The sequence below is a fragment of the Leptomonas pyrrhocoris genome (genome assembly GCF_001293395.1).
Source record: "Leptomonas pyrrhocoris isolate H10 chromosome Unknown, whole genome shotgun sequence".
Taxonomy (NCBI): Eukaryota; Euglenozoa; class Kinetoplastea; order Trypanosomatida; family Trypanosomatidae; genus Leptomonas; species Leptomonas pyrrhocoris.
In genome coordinates, this window is record NW_015438357.1 from 2,636,830 (window position 1) to 2,653,168 (window position 16,339).

Below are 16,339 nucleotides of genomic sequence, written 5' to 3' on the forward strand. Positions count from 1 at the left end.
ATTACTATACATATATATATATATATATATATATATATGTGTGTATTTTCTCAGCATCACAGATGCAAGAAAGCGAGGCAGTACCAGCTGCGTGCCTCTGCGTTTGGCGTTGCTTCCTCTTTTTTCTTTTTTGATTATGTTAAGCTTCGTAGACGTGTGAATAACCAACAAGAAGAAGAGATGAAACAGCAAGAGAAAGACGAGGACGTTAATTTTCCTTCCTCTTTGTCTGCGTTGCGGTTTCCGCTCCTCAGCCTACGCCGTGGCCAACAGTCGCTGCTGCCTTGCTTTCCTCTCTTTCAAGAGCGTCGTCCTCCCTCCGTGGACCTGCGTACGTCGCTTGAAAGAAGAGAAGAAGAAAAAAGGCAGCATCTATTTTCTCCTTCTGCGAGGGTCCAGCGCAAGATGCAGAAGAAAGTGTGGTGGAAGGTGCGCGCAGGAAGGCGGCGTACAGTATCCTCCTCGTTTCACCAAGTAGCAGAGTTGTGGCAGAAACCAACAACAAAAAACGCTGAGGAGGCTTAATCCTTCTCGTTGTGATAAGGATGCAGCTGCGGCAGCTGCACGACAGGCCGGGCAATAGGCGCACCACGGTAGCGGCCGCGGAAGAGCTCCGTGTCTCGGTACGCGGAGGGCAGCGTGTTCAGCGGCTGCGGCGCGCCGCCCACGCCGGCACCCGTCCGCCACTGAAAGCCAAACTGCACAATGTCCTTCAGCAGGCGCCGCTCCTCGTAGCTGCGCACATCGGCGATGGTGCCGACCACCTTCTGGTTCACAAAAAGCAGCGGCAGCGCGGCGGTGCCGGATTTGGCGATAAGTTGATCGCGCAGCGTGCGGGCGTAGAGGTGGTGATCTAACTCGACTACTTTGAGGCGGGTGGCGTACCAGGCGAGGTAGTGGCGCATGTGCCCGGTGTCTATCGCTTGCGCTCCGACGGTGAAGACGACGGCCCAGTACTGCCTCAGGTATTCATCGAGGCTGCTCGATAGAAAAGGGCGAAAGGGGGCAGCGGAGCGGCGGCTTGGTGGGGGCATCGTTTTAGTATTATTTTTGGGGGGTATGCGCCCGCTTCTTTTCCCTTTTTTTAAAGTGTTTCGCCGATGTGTTGTCGGGGAGGGGAGGAGCACGGCGTCAATCGCCTTTTTCAGTTTTTTTTTTGTTTTCTTCCGTACTCTCTACCCTGTTGTTCACAATGGACTGGAACCGTGAAAGCTCACGCACCAACAAGAAGAGAGGTACTTAGAGAGGTGTCTTTAGTGAAGATGAAGGAGATGACGGTATGTGTGTTTTTCCAGCCGTTTATGAAAACGCATACACATGCACCACGGCAACAGCGTTCCCTTTCAGAGGGAGGGAGGAGAGGCAGCGCGCAACACTCGTGGGTGCATTCTGAGTTACCAAGGACGTCGCGGTTGTTTGTTCTTTTCATCTCACCTCTTCGTCGGAAGAAAGGGGAGGGGGTCTCGCAAAACTCTTCGCAGATATTTCAAGTTCTAGAGAGAAGAAAAAGCTTTTATTTTGTCTTTCCTGAGCAGATCACAGAAACAACAATATAAACAAGACAGACGCAGGCGTGCCCGCTGCGGTGTTCTGCGGCGCAGGATTGACGTCCCTCCTATGTTTTCTCCGTTTCTCCCCATGATCGTTTCTGAAGCATGAAACAGCAGCGGCGCATGAGCACACGAGGGGACAGGGAGCAACTGAACCGCCCACCTCCAAAGCATACAAACAGCCACAAAAAAAAAAACACGAAAACGTTCAGAAGAAGGCTAGAGAAGGCGAGGGTGAGACGGCGCCGCTGCTCTATGGTTTTCTTCCTCTACACAGTGAGCTCAGTTGAAGGCACTCCGCGGCTTGGGCAGGTGGCAGCGGCTTAAACGGCGCATGCTGTGCAGGTCGCGCTTGTCAAGACCCAGCTCCAGCGCCCGCTGACGGGTGCGGAGTGGAATAAACTGATTGTCCGCGCTCACCTCCCGCATCATGTCCCCGCAGGAGAGGCGGTGCGCCTCCCAGTGTCGCCACTCCACGCCGCGCCCACAGTCCAGGCAGAGCACCACCTGATGCTTCTCCTGGTGTGGCCCCAGCAACGCCAGCGGAACGGTCTTGTTACACTCGCCGCACCACCGCACCGCTCGCACGCACGCGGTCCAATGCTGGAAGAAAGACGCGGCGGGAACGAATACTTTGCAGTTGCGGCACCACTGCTCCTTCGCGGTGGTGACCGGTTTGCCGCTGATCTGGCGGTAGTAGATGCGCGTGGGCTCGTGCACCATGCCGTCTAAGTGCGCGAAGTCGGAGGTGTTTCGGAGAGTGAAGTCATTGAAGTCTCGCATGTGGGCGAGGAGGTTGCCCAAGTCGTTTGTATCAGCCATGCGGCGCCCGTTCAGGTTCACGTGGTACGTGTTCGGAAAGGCTAGAATGTTCAGAGGACAGATGCGTTGCCGCGGAAACACCGGGAACTGCTGCAGCTCATAGCGCACCTCGGGGTACTGCGGATGGTAGCACGAGATGCGTGTTCGTGGCAGGTCAATCGTACGGTGCTCTCGTGGGAAGTGAATGGATAGGTAGTGTGGACGCACCTGCATGACCTCCCCCACCGCACCGCCCGCTACACCGTAGTCTTTTTGCCCATCCATCAGCAGATGCACCTTGTCTCCCACGTCCACGCTCAACGCGTCAACAAGGCCGTAGGAGGCAGGCGTGGAGGACTGCGCGAGCATCGTAACAAGAAAGCTGCCCACCTCGGTGCGCTTGAACTGAATGCTCCGCTTCGGTGGTACCTTGATGGCGGGCTGGCGCGGGAAGCGTGGGAGCATGCGGGTGACGACGGCACCGCTGGAGAGGATGTCGTCGTTCAGCAACGAGAGGGTCGAGGAAGAAGAAGTGCCACTACCGCGGCTCGTGGTGCCCCCCGGGGCATCAGCTAGACCTATCCCCCTCCTCCTCTTCGCCGTTTTCCTCCGCGTGTAGGTGTGCTCGCCTGCCCCTAGCGCCCCCTCCTCTCCTTCCTCATCGTCGGCCCCGTCTAGCTCCAAGTCGTTCCCAAAACTTGTCAACTGCGCCACACTCATCGCATCCACCTCTGCGCTCTCGCCGTCGTTCTCTGCGCTGTGGCCGCCACTGCTGCTGCTTCGATTGTCATCCACCTGCGTAGTGGAGCTGGTCCACGACATCAGCTCCGCCTCCGGCTTCCCCGCCATCGACTTCGCCTCCATCTCCTTCATGTCCTCCAGCGTCAGCGCTCCGAACAGGGCGAGCTCGGTGAAGCGCTGCAGATCCTTGTCTTGCCCGTGGGTCGTGTGCAGCAGCTTCTGGACCGGGAAGAAGTCATTCCACTGCTCTAGTTGGTAGAGGTAGCCGCCGGTGTCGCTGGTGGGGGTGACGGGCAGGCGCCAGAAGTCCGCCGTGGCGTAAACCCGTAGCCCACCAAAGGGTGCATTCGGCGCATTCCGCAGTCGGCGTGCCACCGCGTCCATCGAGAGCAAAATCGATGGCGACACCCGCTCCAGCGCATCCAGCACCAGCACATCGACGCTGCACAGGCTGGGTAAGCTGCTCGCGTAGGTGGATTCGACGAGGCGAACGTGTCGCTCCAGTGTGCCTTCGAGCTGCTCCTGTGAGGGCAGCTCATCGCGGCTGACACGCAAACCGATAAAGAAGTGAATGAGTAGTCCGTCTAGACGGTTGGCGCGTTGGTTGTCGGCGGAGACGTAGGCGACCCGCTTGCCTTCCTTCTCGCACAGCTGCCCAATCGCTTTTAGCAGCGTCAGTTTGCCGGTGCGGTGATGTCCACAGAAGAGAACGTTGCAGCCGGCTTGGACCGCCTCTTTCGCTGTTTTCCGAGTGCTGGCCGCGTTGACGTGGCCGAGGCGACGGAAGTCACCAGCAAAGCCAGCCGTGTCCACCTCGCGGACGAGATGCGAGAAGAGGCGGGCGTAGCTACGACGAAACATGGAGGTAGGGGCTTCTTCGCAAGTCAGTTCAAAGAAAGAAAAATAAATAAAGAGAAAGAAGAAACAAAAAAAAATGCGCCGCAGCGTTTCTCTTCCCTATTTCTGTGGATCTGTGAGTAATAACAACAATTTAAAACAACGCAGCGTTCTTTGCTTCTTTGTTCGATTATTATTTCCGCAGCTAAACAACTGCGTGAGAGAGAAGAGAGACAAAAGCTCAAATGGTTGTACAGGAACCCGCCGCGACGAGCAAGACGCTGTCAACGCGGCAGGAGCCACCATAAAACAAGACAAACAGACTGAAATTGAGTAGGAAAGAGCAATTGAAGCCTATGAGAGACGTGTATCTCAAACAATAGAATGGGGCACATCCAGAAGACGCAGCATTCTGACTTGAAAGAGGCGCTGGAGAGTCACCTCGTCGCCAGCACGAATCTTTCGCAAAAGAGCGACCGCGTGCTCTCTCCCTGCGTCCGTGCATCATCGCGCCTCAACACGCCGTCAGAGGAGCGCAGCAAACGCGGCGAACGTCCGTAGAGAGAAGCAAAAGGAAGGCAACTCTTTGCACTTGGCCGACACACACAAACACACATACCTGCATGCGCGGTGAAGGCCCTAAAAGGCACCTGACCTCTTTCTTTGCTGCTGGCATAGAGATGGTGGTCAAATTACGTGCAGCTCGTCTGTGCTTAGTCTGTTGCTTTCTATTAAAGAGAGTAATTGTGATCCAACAAGCTGTGCCATTCAAGAAACAATAGAGAAAAAGCTCCAAGAGTGTTTCTTCAGCGATTGCTTTTTTCTCTTTCTGAGTGGTCCTCCGGCGCTGTCATTCGTTCAACGGAAGCGCTATGGTGCGAAATCGCATTAATTCAAGACGAACACCTTCTCCGGATACGTCACAGGGAAAAGGCTAGGAGGCGAAAAGAAAAAAAAAACCAACAGCTGTAGGCACCTACTGCTGCCCATCCACGGAGCGCTCGCAGTGAAAACGAACGCAGCCGTCCCTTATCATCATCATCATCCTTTAACCCTTTCCATTATCAAAAAAACAACGGGTCTTCCAACACACATCCACACGACACTGGACGGTATTCCTTCTTTCGCATCCTCCGTCGCACCGTAGCATGTAGAAGCGTAAACACACGCACACACACACACATCTCCCATCCCTTTTTTAATTCTATTCTTCTCTTTACGCGGTCACGTCATGAGGTGCTCACGCTGCGGCAGCTCGACCGCCTCGTCATCCGCAAAAATCGCCGTGTGCTTGCGCTTGCGAAACCAGTACACAACCTTCAGCGACTTCTGCTCCGGCGTGTACGGGTCAGGATCGCAGAAACCGACCAGCGTAGACTTGGTGCCGGCTGGAAGCGTCAGGGCAGAGTCGCGGACCAAGTTTTGGACGGCAATGGTGACGTCAATGACGAGAGGAATCGCGTCCTGTCGCACTGCGTCGTGCGCCGCCTCGTAGGCGTCACCATCGCCATCACCGACGCCCTCCCTCTCCCTCGCCGCCGCACTCGCGCGCCGTCGCAGCCAGCCGTTTACCAGGCGCTCCGCCACACGCGCCAGAATCTGCGAAGGCCACCAACCCTTCGAAGCAGCCAAACCTCCGCCTCTCCCTCCACCCGCTGCCGCTGCCGCCGCTTTCGTACGTCGCCGAGGCGGTGACCCCGAAGTATTCGCGGGACCCGACGACGGTGGTGGCGGTGTGGTGGGGGTCGATGAGGAGTTGGCCGCACAAGGCAGCGGTGTCGGGGTGCGTGTGACGACTGGCGTGCGAGGTGGGGTAGCGACCTCGGCGAACTGCGGTTCGATGACGCCGTAGCGCGCGTTGAGGATGACCAATCCGCCCTTGCGCTCCTCACTGGCGCGACTCATCAGCACGAGACTCTCCAGCGCCAGCTGCTCCAGCCGTGCCTTTTCTCGCGCCACATCCGTCTCCGCGATGTGTAGCTTGCGCTGCTGCGTGTAGTAGTGAATGGCCCTGGCCCGGGAGTAAGGTCTGTAGAGCATGGTGGCGATCCTGTACACCGCGAGAGGGACCGACATCCACGCCAGACCCTGGCTGACTTTGGGGGAAATAAAGACGATGATCGGCACAGAGATGCGGTGCGGGCCGCGGACGTAGAGGAGGGAGATTTGGTTCACCACCGCGAACTGCGTGCTCTCGACCAAGAAGAGCGGCGGGGCAATGGGGCTGATGGAGTAGGGCAGCACCGTCGAAAAACTCAACCCGTACTGCTGGACATTGGATGGGCAGTACAACGCCTCTACGCCAAGCGTGGTCTGCCCAGCCAGCGGGGAGCAGTTAATCGTGTACCGCAGCCGCCCATAAGCTGGCGGGTTCTTCGGGTCCTTCGTGTCCACACCGAGAATCACCTTCCCACCGGTGAAGGCGGAGAGGAACATGGTGTGGAAGCCGATGTAGGCGCTCACGCCTTGCTGCACATCCGCCGTCAAGTCGTTCACGGAGGAGCGGAAGAAGCCGTGCTCGTTCAGCGACATCGCCACGGCGCTCTCCAGTTCCGTCGTCGGCGACAGCTTCCGGATGAGCGTCAACTCTAGTTTCTGGAGCAGCTGCGCCCCCTTGAAGGCCGTCAGCTTCGACTTCATCGCCCAGAGAGGCGTCAACGCGCGATGCTGCTGCAAGCACCATTTCAGCGCCGTCACGGTGAAGCGCAGCGAGGACTCGTAGGTGCGTATGTCATCTGGCTGATACTCGACGGAGGTGGTGAGACTTGTGTTGTTGCTCCGCTGTAGTGTCATAGCATCGGTGCGGAACGTCGCGACGAGCTTCGGCGTTAGCATGTGCTGGAAAGAGCTGCGGAAGGCAACGGATTTGGGAATAACCGCCAGTAGCACCGACTGCGCGGGGGTGAGACGGCGGAAAGGGGGCGACCCACGAGGCCGCCCCGCACCGTTACGCTTGGGAGAGGAAAAGGAGGAAGAGGAAGCAGATGCACCACCGCTGCTGCTGACGTCCGACTCCGCGTGCATGCGTTGCCGCAGCTGTCGCTGCACATCCGCACTGGGGATCAGCACAATCTGCCGCCTGCCATCGACCTCGATCTCCTTGGCGGTGACGTGCGCCGCCATAGTTGGGCCCCCGCTGTTGCGGTTGCTGTTCACACTCCCATGTGGTGCTTCGGTGGAACTCGCGCCTCCTGTGGTAGACACGCCAGGCGCACCTTGCGGTGTCGTCGCCGTCTTTTTGCTCTCGGCGGCAGCCGACGCTGTCGATGTGTCTGCTGAGCCTGCTGGCGTTGCTCTTGCGTTAAACGGTGCAGACGGAGAAGCGAGAGAAGGCACGAAAGAGCTGCGTTGGCCTTTCGCGGGTTCGCTGCTGCTGCTTTGCGCGGACGCCCCTGTCGTCGGCTGCACAGTCGCGTCAGCGCGACCTTCTTCCACCGCTGTGGTGGCCGTGGCCGTCGCAGCAGCAGCAGCAGCAGCAACACCTTGCAGTTCTTCCTTCTCGTCTTGGCCCTCCTCCCCCTCTGCCTCTCCTCCCGCCTCCGCCGCCGCCGCCTCGGGAGCCAGAAACGGAAAAAAATGCGCCGTTGAGAAGTTGAGCGTCGTCTGCGACGATGCCGATGCCATTTTCGCCGTCTGCAGCAGCTGCGCCTCCCGCTCCAGCGAGAGCACGTAGGACAGAATATCCTCCCGCCGGTGCAGGCCAACCGGCACTAAGGAAAGCCGTTCAATGCCGGTGGCACCGCCGGCGTCGTAGGCGGCGCGCTGACGCTCATCTGACAGCACCGTGTAGGCGTTCTGCAGTTGCTGAAAGCGATCGTTCATGAGCGACTGCGCCGTTTCGCTTTGGTTGCTGTGTTTGTCGGTGTGGTAGCGCTGACTGAGAAACAAGAAGGCACGCCGGACCTCCTGCGGAGTGGCCTTCGGTGACACACCGAGGCAGCCGTAGTAACCAGACGGGTCGGAGGACGAGTACGCGGCAGCGCTGATGTCGGCATTCTCGGCGTTCTCACTCTCGAGCCCGCGCAGCAGCACTCTGGCTCGCTCGACGTACGCGTCGTCGTTCATGACTAAGTGAAAGAGAAAAAAAATGTATATATATATATATAAGAAAAAGAGACGCTAATGCGGACACGCAAAGGGGGTGAAATAACCGTTAATAAAGAGCTGCGTTAGGAAGATGTGAAGAAGAGGTAAATGTTGCCAGAGAAGAAAAGAAAACAAAACTCCTCTCACTTGTTCCTGAAAAAGGAAAGCGTGGAAGAGATGGTGAACGGTGGTGAAGAAGCGCGACCTCAGACAGCGCAGCGGTAAGAACAAAAGCAACAACAGGGAATGGATAATGCACGTTGTGCACGTCGGGTGTTTCGTATCTCCTCTTTCATCGACTAAGCGTTGCAATGAGAAAGAGGAGAGAGAAAGAAAAGGGGAAAAAAGAAGATGGAACACAAAATTTGTACATGGAGGACACCAGTGACGTGCACAAGAGAAACGCACAAGATGAGATGCATCGTTGTTGGTGGGATGGAGATGAAGATGTGGAGTTGTTCACGTGGCACCGGCATCGAATTCATGGGACAGGCACCATCAGCGCGCCTATTTATTCGTTTACTTGTTTTTTAAAGTGGGAATCCATTGAAGTCAAGAAGGAAAACGTCCGCTCCTCCGCCCCCCTCCGTCTTCATCGTTGAGCCGTTTCTTTCGTTACAATTCTCTTTTGCTATGTTTGAAAAAGGAAAGTTTTTGCACTCCCATCAACGTACCCACGCTTCACAAGAAGAGAGGGTGGGAGGTGGAGCTGCTCTAGAGAAAGAGAGAGAACAAGCAACGCAGTTCTGGAAACGAATGAGCGGAAAATCGCAAAGCAACAACGCAGCCCAGAAAGCGGAGGTACCCTAAAAGCAAACATAAAAAGAAGAGAGAAGTAATGTACGTAGATGGACAACCGAGAGAAACGAAGAGGCACTAACGCCTTTTTTTTTCTCTTCTTCTTTAGTCGCTGGAGGAGAGCAATCCATGGGTGTAGATGTCATCGTTACCCAGATGCCCGGTCGTGTCGTTCACCACGGCATCGAGGGGGCTAAAGCGCGATGCCCACCGGCTCGCCGCGCCCCTGCCGGTTGTATTCAAACTGCTCGACGGACGGCCCCAGACGCCCGGCACACCGTACACGAGATTCGGCGCCGTCAGCTGCAGCAGCACGCGATACCACACATCAAACTTCTTGCGAATCTCAGTCGCCAGGCTAATGCAGCGATCAGGGGTGTTGATTGTCATGCGGTAGAAGACCCGCATCGGCGACTCGAGCTGCAAACAGTCAGGGGTGATGCTCGTGACAGTGGAGAGCTTAATCTCCGCGTTCAGCACGACGCTCTGCGTGGGACTTATCGACCACATGAGCGTGGCCCGCTGCAGGTTCAGCCACACGTATCGCTGGTGCACGTGGTTGATGCGGGTCCACTTGTAGAACCAATCGCCCCCCTGAAGCTTCTCTAGGGTGGAGCTCAGCAGCGCCTCCATCTCCGCCCGCTCCTCCGCGGTGGCCGGGTGGGCGGCCTCGACGAGGCGCTGCATCATAAACTCGCCCTGACTCGCACGACTCACCTCCAGACCGTACACGCGTGTGGCCAGGGCTTGGGAATATATGTCAAACCCCGCCGGCGGCTGATACTTCGGATTCGCCGCAAACTCCGCGAAGTCCTGGCAGCGGAAGGGATTGCGCTGCGCGTAGGCGGTCTGTGCGACGTAGCCGTGCACCTTGATGTGTCCGTTGTACATGGAGGAGCGCAGCTGCTTGCGGGCTGCGCGCTCAGCCTTCTCCCGCTCCACGTTCGACATGATGGTCGGACCAGCCGTGACGACCTTGTCAGAGGGGGACGCCGAGGAGGAGCGCGCAGGCGTCGGTGCGCCTGTCTCCTGCCGCGCCTGCGGTGGCAAGGCCGAGCTCGGGTTCGTGGTCCGGTGCGAGCGGACGCCGCCGCTCGTTTGATCGCCAGCGACTCGGATGTCATCGCCAGGAAACGACCGACGAGCGGAGGACGATGCAGCTGCTGCGGGGGAGTTGGCACGCACAATCGTCGGACCGTTCAAAACCGCCGCTGCGGAGGAAGTGAACCCCGGCCCGCGGGAGAGGGGCACGCATGGCCGCTCTCCACCGCGCAGGCGATCCTCCGGCGTGGGCGTGCGGATTGACTTGTCGCGGGCTCGCCGTGAAAGGCTACGTGGAGCTCTGCGCGATTGCGATGAATGCCGTTTCGAGTTCGACGCCGTCCCAGCGGGCGTCGTCGGGCGCGTGATGGCGTTGAGCGGTGTAGGGGCAGAGGTGACGGACGGGGTGCTACGCGCGTCTCCCCGCCTGCTCCTGCCATGTGGGGTGCGTCGTGCGTGTGAATACGAGGAAGGAGTGGCGGACGACGGGAGCGCCGGCGTAGAAGTCGAAGTTGCTGCGGTTGCCGGCGCCGTCGTTGTGGCAGCGGCGCTGGAGGAGTGTGGAGCGTCACGGGCGCGATGTCGTAAAGAGGACCTTCTGTGCGGCTGCGCGGTCGAGGAAGTGGCTGCGGTGCCGCCGTAGGAGGGAGGCGACGACGGCGTGGATGTCGTCGTGGCCGTCGACGCATCGTAAAAGTTTTCTACGGGTGTGGAGTGAAGCGAGCGGGTGGCGGACGATTTGGTGGAAAGGAGGGCGGGTGGGGCTGGCACCGGGGCCCCGCCGCGACGCAAAGGCTGCTGCTGCTGCTGCTGCTGCTGCTGAAGTGTGTGGGAATTTCGTGGATTGGAGCCACCGCCGTCATACGCGTTGAAGGTTGGCAGCGATGACATTTTGGTGGAATCTGTAAAAAAAAAGGGGTGTAAGCCTCTTGATCTAGTTCGTTCTTCTTTTGGAGTGCGAGTGTGTATATGTGTGTGTGTGAGTACGAGCTTGCTCTCTCTCTCTTTCTAGGTATATACGATGCACGCCGCTGAAAGAGGCTGGACAATTAAAAATCGAGAATGGAAACGTTGACGCCGCGGCAAAACACACAAATACCTCAACAAAAAGGAGAGGGAGGAAAAAAACTGGAGTGGGAGGGAGAGTTCCGGTAGGAAGCGTGAAGGCGGAGTTCAACACACACTCATACAAGGGAAACAAGCGCACTCAGGCTTTGCGCGTACGACGGAGTGCGTGACAATGACGAGGGGGGGGGGAGGGGGGCGAAATGTCAGCCGTTGCTGAGGCTTTGAGATTCCGCAGGCGTGAAATTGAACACTTCTGTTTTTCTCTTTTACCAGTTGTCGGGAAGCAGAAAGAGAGATGAACTCGTAGCAGAAGTTGTGCGAGATTCGACCGCAGAAGCACAAGTCGATTGACGCGGGAAGAGAGGTATTAAAAGGAAAAAGTATGTGCGCTACCTCTTTGGTCAGCACGCAAGACGCGACCTCCAATGCACAAGACGGTGTTCCTGAAGTGCAGCATCCCCGTGCACCAGCTCTTGCATCCACCGCTGCCACACACACGGAGGTCGTCGCTCCCCTTTGCCAAAACAGCCGAGACACAACACCTCATACGTGCGCAGCGACGACGCAGAGAAACGAAAGTTACCCCTGTCCGAGGCACCTAACTGCAGAGGAGCACAACACGATACTTGGGAGTCGCACGTGGCATCTCCCGCCGTCAGCTGACGCTCCAGCGCCTCAACTGGGGTGGTGACAAAGCAAGAGAAGAAGCCGTCGGCGGACGCCGTCAACGCTGGAACGTATACCGTGCACAGGTACTCTAGCAATTCCGCGGCGAGCACGTGAAAGTGACGAGTGGCGTGCAGCATGGCGCGGCACGATACCAGCGCATCCAATTCGGCGGTTTCACTGATCAGGTGCGCGTCGCGCCACATGCTGTCTGTTTCTGAAGTACCATCACATCGATGATGTGTTCGCTGCCCAGTGACTGTGTCGCGGGAAAACTGCAAAAGCCACACCCAGCATGTACGCCACACCTCCTCTGTGAACCGCAGGACGCGAGGCGACGTGAGAAACGTAAGCGCAGGAGCGGCGCAGAGCGTGGTCAGCATCGCACGCGCCTCTTCTGCGACTGAAGCAGCCGTATCGTCAGCATCCCCATCATCCCATTCCCCCACAGTTTGGTCAATACCTATGCGGTCAGATGAACCGCAACGATCAAAGGTGCTCGACGCAGCCAGTCCGAGAGACATCAGTTTCTCCTCCAGCTCCCGCACCGGATCAGCGAGCGGCTGGGAATGGTGCGGGGACGGAAACCACGGTGAGAACGTCGAATGGCCTTTGGCGTCACTCGTCGTGTCAGACAACGAACAAGACTCGCCTTCACGGATCGATGCTAAGGCAGCCACGACACACGCGGCAAGCGAACTCCTCGTTCTTTCTATGTGAAAATGCCCACTCAACCTGTGGAGGAGCAGCGCCACCTCGTGCCGGGCGTCCTCCACTGTACACGGCACACCAGAATGGAACAGCCTTCGGTAGCTGTGCACCTCCGTCGTCAACTGCGCGACCCGCTTTAGCAGCCGTCGCGCTGCGCTGCAGAGAAGTGGCTGCCAAGCATCGCTGCGCCACAGAAAAGAGTGGCACTGGTCCGGCGTCATCAACACGGATGGGAGAGCGCAAGTTCGAGTGCCACCCACGTGGCTTCTTGGCGAATGAAATGGAGCGGCGTACGTTGGCTCCCATGCTTTTGGACCGACCCCGATGCTCTTAGTGAGTGGCGAAGGGGCCGCTGCAATGCGGTGATGGGACGTTGCTTTCCGATACCGTTGCCAGGACTCTTCTTGAAGCAGAAACAAAAGAAGTCGAAAGGCGTAGCGACGCGTCCATTGGTCCACCGCCTGGCGCAGCCACGGCTGTGCCCCACGTCGGTATGATGCTTCGACGACGGAAAGCGGCGACACTGCGCATAAAGAGCGATCATACGGCATCACAGCGTACTTTTCGCGGACGCTACCCACACCGTTTCCTTCACCTGTCGGTGCACGAAGCATGGACTTTTGCTGCGGCACTGCAGTCGCAGCGCCGTCGCACAGGCGCCACAAGTAGACAAGGGCTGCCATGTCCGCTTTGCCAGGTAAGCCGCTGCTTGATGGAAAGCCTTCCACAGTGAGGATGCACCACGGTGCACTCGCGCCCAGCTGCGTGCGGCCTGAAGCATCCGATTCCACGTTTTCATCGCCGTCTGCTTCGCGACGGCAGTCTTCAACGCTCAGCGTGCCCCACCCGGTGTGCACGGCCGCCGCCTCACACCACTCCACGTACTTTGTGATCATCGACAGCTGAAAAAACGTCACCTCCATCGATAGCGGCGACTCGATCGTGCGTCGCAGGAGATCCACCACCGTCTCCGCCAGCGGCAGTCGCAAGCCGTCGTCTCCTGCGTCTGCAAACTCCCCTCTTATGAGCAGCGACTCCGCCCGTAACAGCCGCAGTCCGACGTGGGAGATAAAGGGGGGTGCGTACATGGGACGCCACCGTCGGTTCGAGGCGTCATCCGCGCCGTCCAACCCGGCGGTCATCGGTGCCGCCTCTCCAGCCTTGCACAGTCGGGGCCGCATTTCGCACCTCTGAAGGAGCCCGCAGAGGGTTGGGTCATGCCTCGCGTTGCATGCTTGCGACAGATAGTCCCCGCACTGCCGAGATAGGCGCTGCTCGCACGCGAAAAGGATTTCATGCGTCGCACGTGGCGAAGCTGGCACGGTGCTGTGACGGACGAGAGGCGGCGTAGATAGCGCGGACCAGCACGCACACACATCGAGAGGGCTGCGATCCTGCTCCTCAGAGCTGAGCGACGCGACCCACGTCTCCACCAGCCACAGAGACAACTGATGCAGAGAAGGCAGCGAGTTCTCCGCATCGAAAAAACACGCTTTTTCGCGGGTGTCCTTCGCTGCTGGTAAGACTACACGCGTCTCGGCGACGCTGTTGTGATCTTTGAGCAGCGACGTGCCGTTTTGGCTGTTCATTCGACCGCCCAAAGTCCGTCGCGCCGCCGTGGCGGGAGATACACCGCCGCTGTCAACCATACCGCCCAGCCAACCTACGCAAGACGCACCGGGGCACGCGTGCAGCCACGCCCGCCAACACCGTACAAACGTGAAAATAAATTCAAGTGAGAAAAGCGGGGTTGAATCAGTGGTGGAGGCCATCCCCATCTGCCGGAGTGTATCGGCTGCGTCTTGCTGACATCCCGTAACGCACTCCTCGTCCTTCTCTAGGCCTGCCATCATGGAAGTCGAAGAGAGACTCAAGTGAAGTACACCAATGCGCAGGAGTCGCTCGTAGGGCAATATGTGTTCTAAGGGCATTTCGTCTACCAATGAAACAGCAGGGCTGCTCGCTTGGTTTGACAAAGAAACGGAAGTTTTTGACAGCACAAATCGCTGCACACATGCCAGTTTGCACCACGTCTCCTCTGCAATCAAGACGTAAGACGGGTCTTTGCTCACCCTCGAAGATTCGTCATCCATCGGTCTCGTTGTGTCGTTGATCGCTTCGGCACTCGCAGCGGCGCTTGCTGCGCACGCTGGGGAGACAACACCAATTCGCAAGTTCAGAGATGACACAGCATACACCAAACGACGTGCAACGTTCACCTCCGACAACGCAGCAGGCGTGCTGCGCGGCGGCGACGCGGCAAACTGGAGGGAGAGGCGAAATGCGACGGAGGTCATCATCGGCACCAAAGAAACCTGCTCACTCCAGAGTCGGTCTGTGTCGTTGTGACGAAGACAGCATGACACGCCTTCCTGTACTAAATAAATAGCCACATCTGCGAAGTCGTTTGCGAGCACCAGCAAGGCGCTTCGCAGCTCCGTCGTCCACAGACAACGATGCCCAGCATTGCGCGCGTCTGCACCGGCTGCGGTGCCGCCTTCGTCTGCGAGCGAGCGTTCCTTGACTCCTTTTACGGCGTTTACAGCAGGAAGGCTGCGGGTCAGCAGCCACGACAACACCTCCGCGCAGGCAACACGCAACCGCCTCGACCACGCAGACACACCCGAAAGCGCCGATCGCAACCCTACTTGATCATTTTCTGACTCTGCAGCGAGACATTGGTGCAGCTTTTGCAACGACTCGACGAGCGAATCGACGGCGAAAGCCCGTAGTGCGCGCGAAGGCAGCATCGGTGTTGCGCAACACACCAGCATGGACCAATGCCAGCAGCGCTGCGCCGCCTTGCAGAACCGCACCCAATACAACCCCTCAGTCGGCGTCACAACGCCGTGAGCGGCAGTAGTTGCGCCTGCAGCTCGCGCGGAGTGCATCGCGCGCGACGCCGCAGAAGACTCCGACAATTTCGGCAGCGAAGTGTCACCGGGCCCTGACGCCCGGCAATCCGCTGCGCCACGTTCCATGAGACGTTGAACAGCAGCGCACATGAGGCTCGCACAGACCGGTTTCTGCCACATGAGCCCACCCGGAGAGTCGTCTGAATTCTGTAATCCGTCTCGCTTCGTAAAAGTAGGAGGAAGAGAAAAAGGAGGCGTGGCAACGAGTGCGAGAAGCAACGCGGCGCCGCGCTCGAGCAAAGCCGACTCGTCCGTTATAAATGTTTGTCCTCTGCCGTTGTTCATCGCTTCGGAACCGAAGCAAGACGCGCCCGCCCTCTTCTCCCACAGCTGCGCAGTCGAGTCACAACGCGCCTGCGTACAAGGCACATGCGTTTCCGCCAGTTGCACCTGCAGAGAAATCATAATACATTGCGCCAACGTTTCGCACAGCGGTGTCAGCGCCACTCGCACCGCTGCGTCGTTAAGGGACGTTGCGACCAATGGTACGCGGCGCTGAATCCCTTCCATCAATTCGTCTTCCAAGTCTCTTTCGTCATCCATACTGCAAAGGCCGCATGGGAGGGCAGGGAAGAGCAGACGCGCTATGAAGGAGAGACACAGAGAGGGGTCTAGACAACACGCGTTGCCTCGTATGACGTGGACAAGATGCTCCACCACGCCGATGTGGCACACCGCGGGAAATGCGCAGGCGAGCAGCATCAGCGCTTCGTTTGGGGTGATGGGACTCACGAGCAGTCGTGCCTCTAGCTGGCCATGCAGCGACACTGGCGGAGGGGCGCGGGCAACCGCACATGCACCGCGTGAACCTAAGAAAAAGTTTCTCGGAGAGACATGGAGGGGTCGCCGTGCGAAGCACAACGAACAGCTGTAACGGTCATCTCTCTCCATCAGGCAAACGAGTGGTCGCAGACACGTGTGCCTCGACAACCGCGAGCGGCCTAGCTGCATCATTTAAGAAAAAAAAACCGAGAGAATAAGCGGACCCGCCGATGTTTGTGCGTCTATGCAAATAAACCAACGCCGCCACCACCGCCAGACGTAGTTGAAAATAATTTAAAAAAAGCACAGAAATCAGCGTAAGGGAAGAGAAGAACATCTCGAGGGTATTGGAATCACGTGCGT

General features: G+C 58.0%; 5 protein-coding genes across 7 annotated transcripts; all 5 read right to left on the reverse strand.

Moving 5' to 3' along the window:
* Positions 1 to 521: 521 nt before the first annotated feature.
* ABB37_00887 (hypothetical protein) lies at positions 522 to 1,252 on the reverse strand (the record flags this gene model as incomplete). Of its 2 annotated transcripts, none has more annotated exons than XM_015797265.1 (1): positions 522 to 1,252. In XM_015797265.1, exon 1 carries the CDS (start codon positions 1,032 to 1,034, stop codon positions 522 to 524), a length of 513 nt encoding a protein of 170 aa, XP_015665273.1. In that variant the 5' UTR covers positions 1,035 to 1,252. The 2 variants fall into 2 exon arrangements, with proteins under 2 accessions (XP_015665273.1, XP_015665272.1); XM_015797264.1 differs by having other exon boundaries at positions 522 to 1,239.
* Positions 1,253 to 1,832: 580 nt separating this feature from the next.
* ABB37_00888 (putative mitochondrial DNA repair and recombination helicase protein PIF1, putative (TbPIF8)) lies at positions 1,833 to 4,253 on the reverse strand (the record flags this gene model as incomplete). Its single annotated transcript, XM_015797266.1, has 1 exon — positions 1,833 to 4,253. The coding sequence occupies exon 1, from the start codon at positions 3,951 to 3,953 to the stop codon at positions 1,833 to 1,835; it is 2,121 nt and encodes a 706-aa protein (XP_015665274.1). The 5' UTR covers positions 3,954 to 4,253.
* A 900-nt stretch (positions 4,254 to 5,153) lies between these two features.
* ABB37_00889 (putative mitochondrial chaperone protein DNAj) lies at positions 5,154 to 8,315 on the reverse strand (the record flags this gene model as incomplete). The annotated part of the gene is made up of 1 exon (XM_015797267.1): positions 5,154 to 8,315. The coding sequence occupies exon 1, from the start codon at positions 7,992 to 7,994 to the stop codon at positions 5,154 to 5,156; it is 2,841 nt and encodes a 946-aa protein (XP_015665275.1). The 5' UTR covers positions 7,995 to 8,315.
* A 603-nt stretch (positions 8,316 to 8,918) lies between these two features.
* On the reverse strand, positions 8,919 to 10,983 carry ABB37_00890 (hypothetical protein; the record flags this gene model as incomplete). 2 transcript variants are annotated; one of them, XM_015797269.1, is made up of 1 exon in its annotated part: positions 8,919 to 10,983. In XM_015797269.1, the coding sequence occupies exon 1, from the start codon at positions 10,743 to 10,745 to the stop codon at positions 8,919 to 8,921; it is 1,827 nt and encodes a 608-aa protein (XP_015665277.1). In that variant the 5' UTR covers positions 10,746 to 10,983. The 2 variants fall into 2 exon arrangements, with proteins under 2 accessions (XP_015665277.1, XP_015665276.1); XM_015797268.1 differs by having other exon boundaries at positions 8,919 to 10,896.
* A 340-nt stretch (positions 10,984 to 11,323) lies between these two features.
* On the reverse strand, positions 11,324 to 16,219 carry ABB37_00891 (hypothetical protein; the record flags this gene model as incomplete). The annotated part of the gene is made up of 1 exon (XM_015797270.1): positions 11,324 to 16,219. The coding sequence occupies exon 1, from the start codon at positions 16,163 to 16,165 to the stop codon at positions 11,324 to 11,326; it is 4,842 nt and encodes a 1,613-aa protein (XP_015665278.1). The 5' UTR covers positions 16,166 to 16,219.
* Between the last annotated feature and the right edge of the window lie 120 nt (positions 16,220 to 16,339).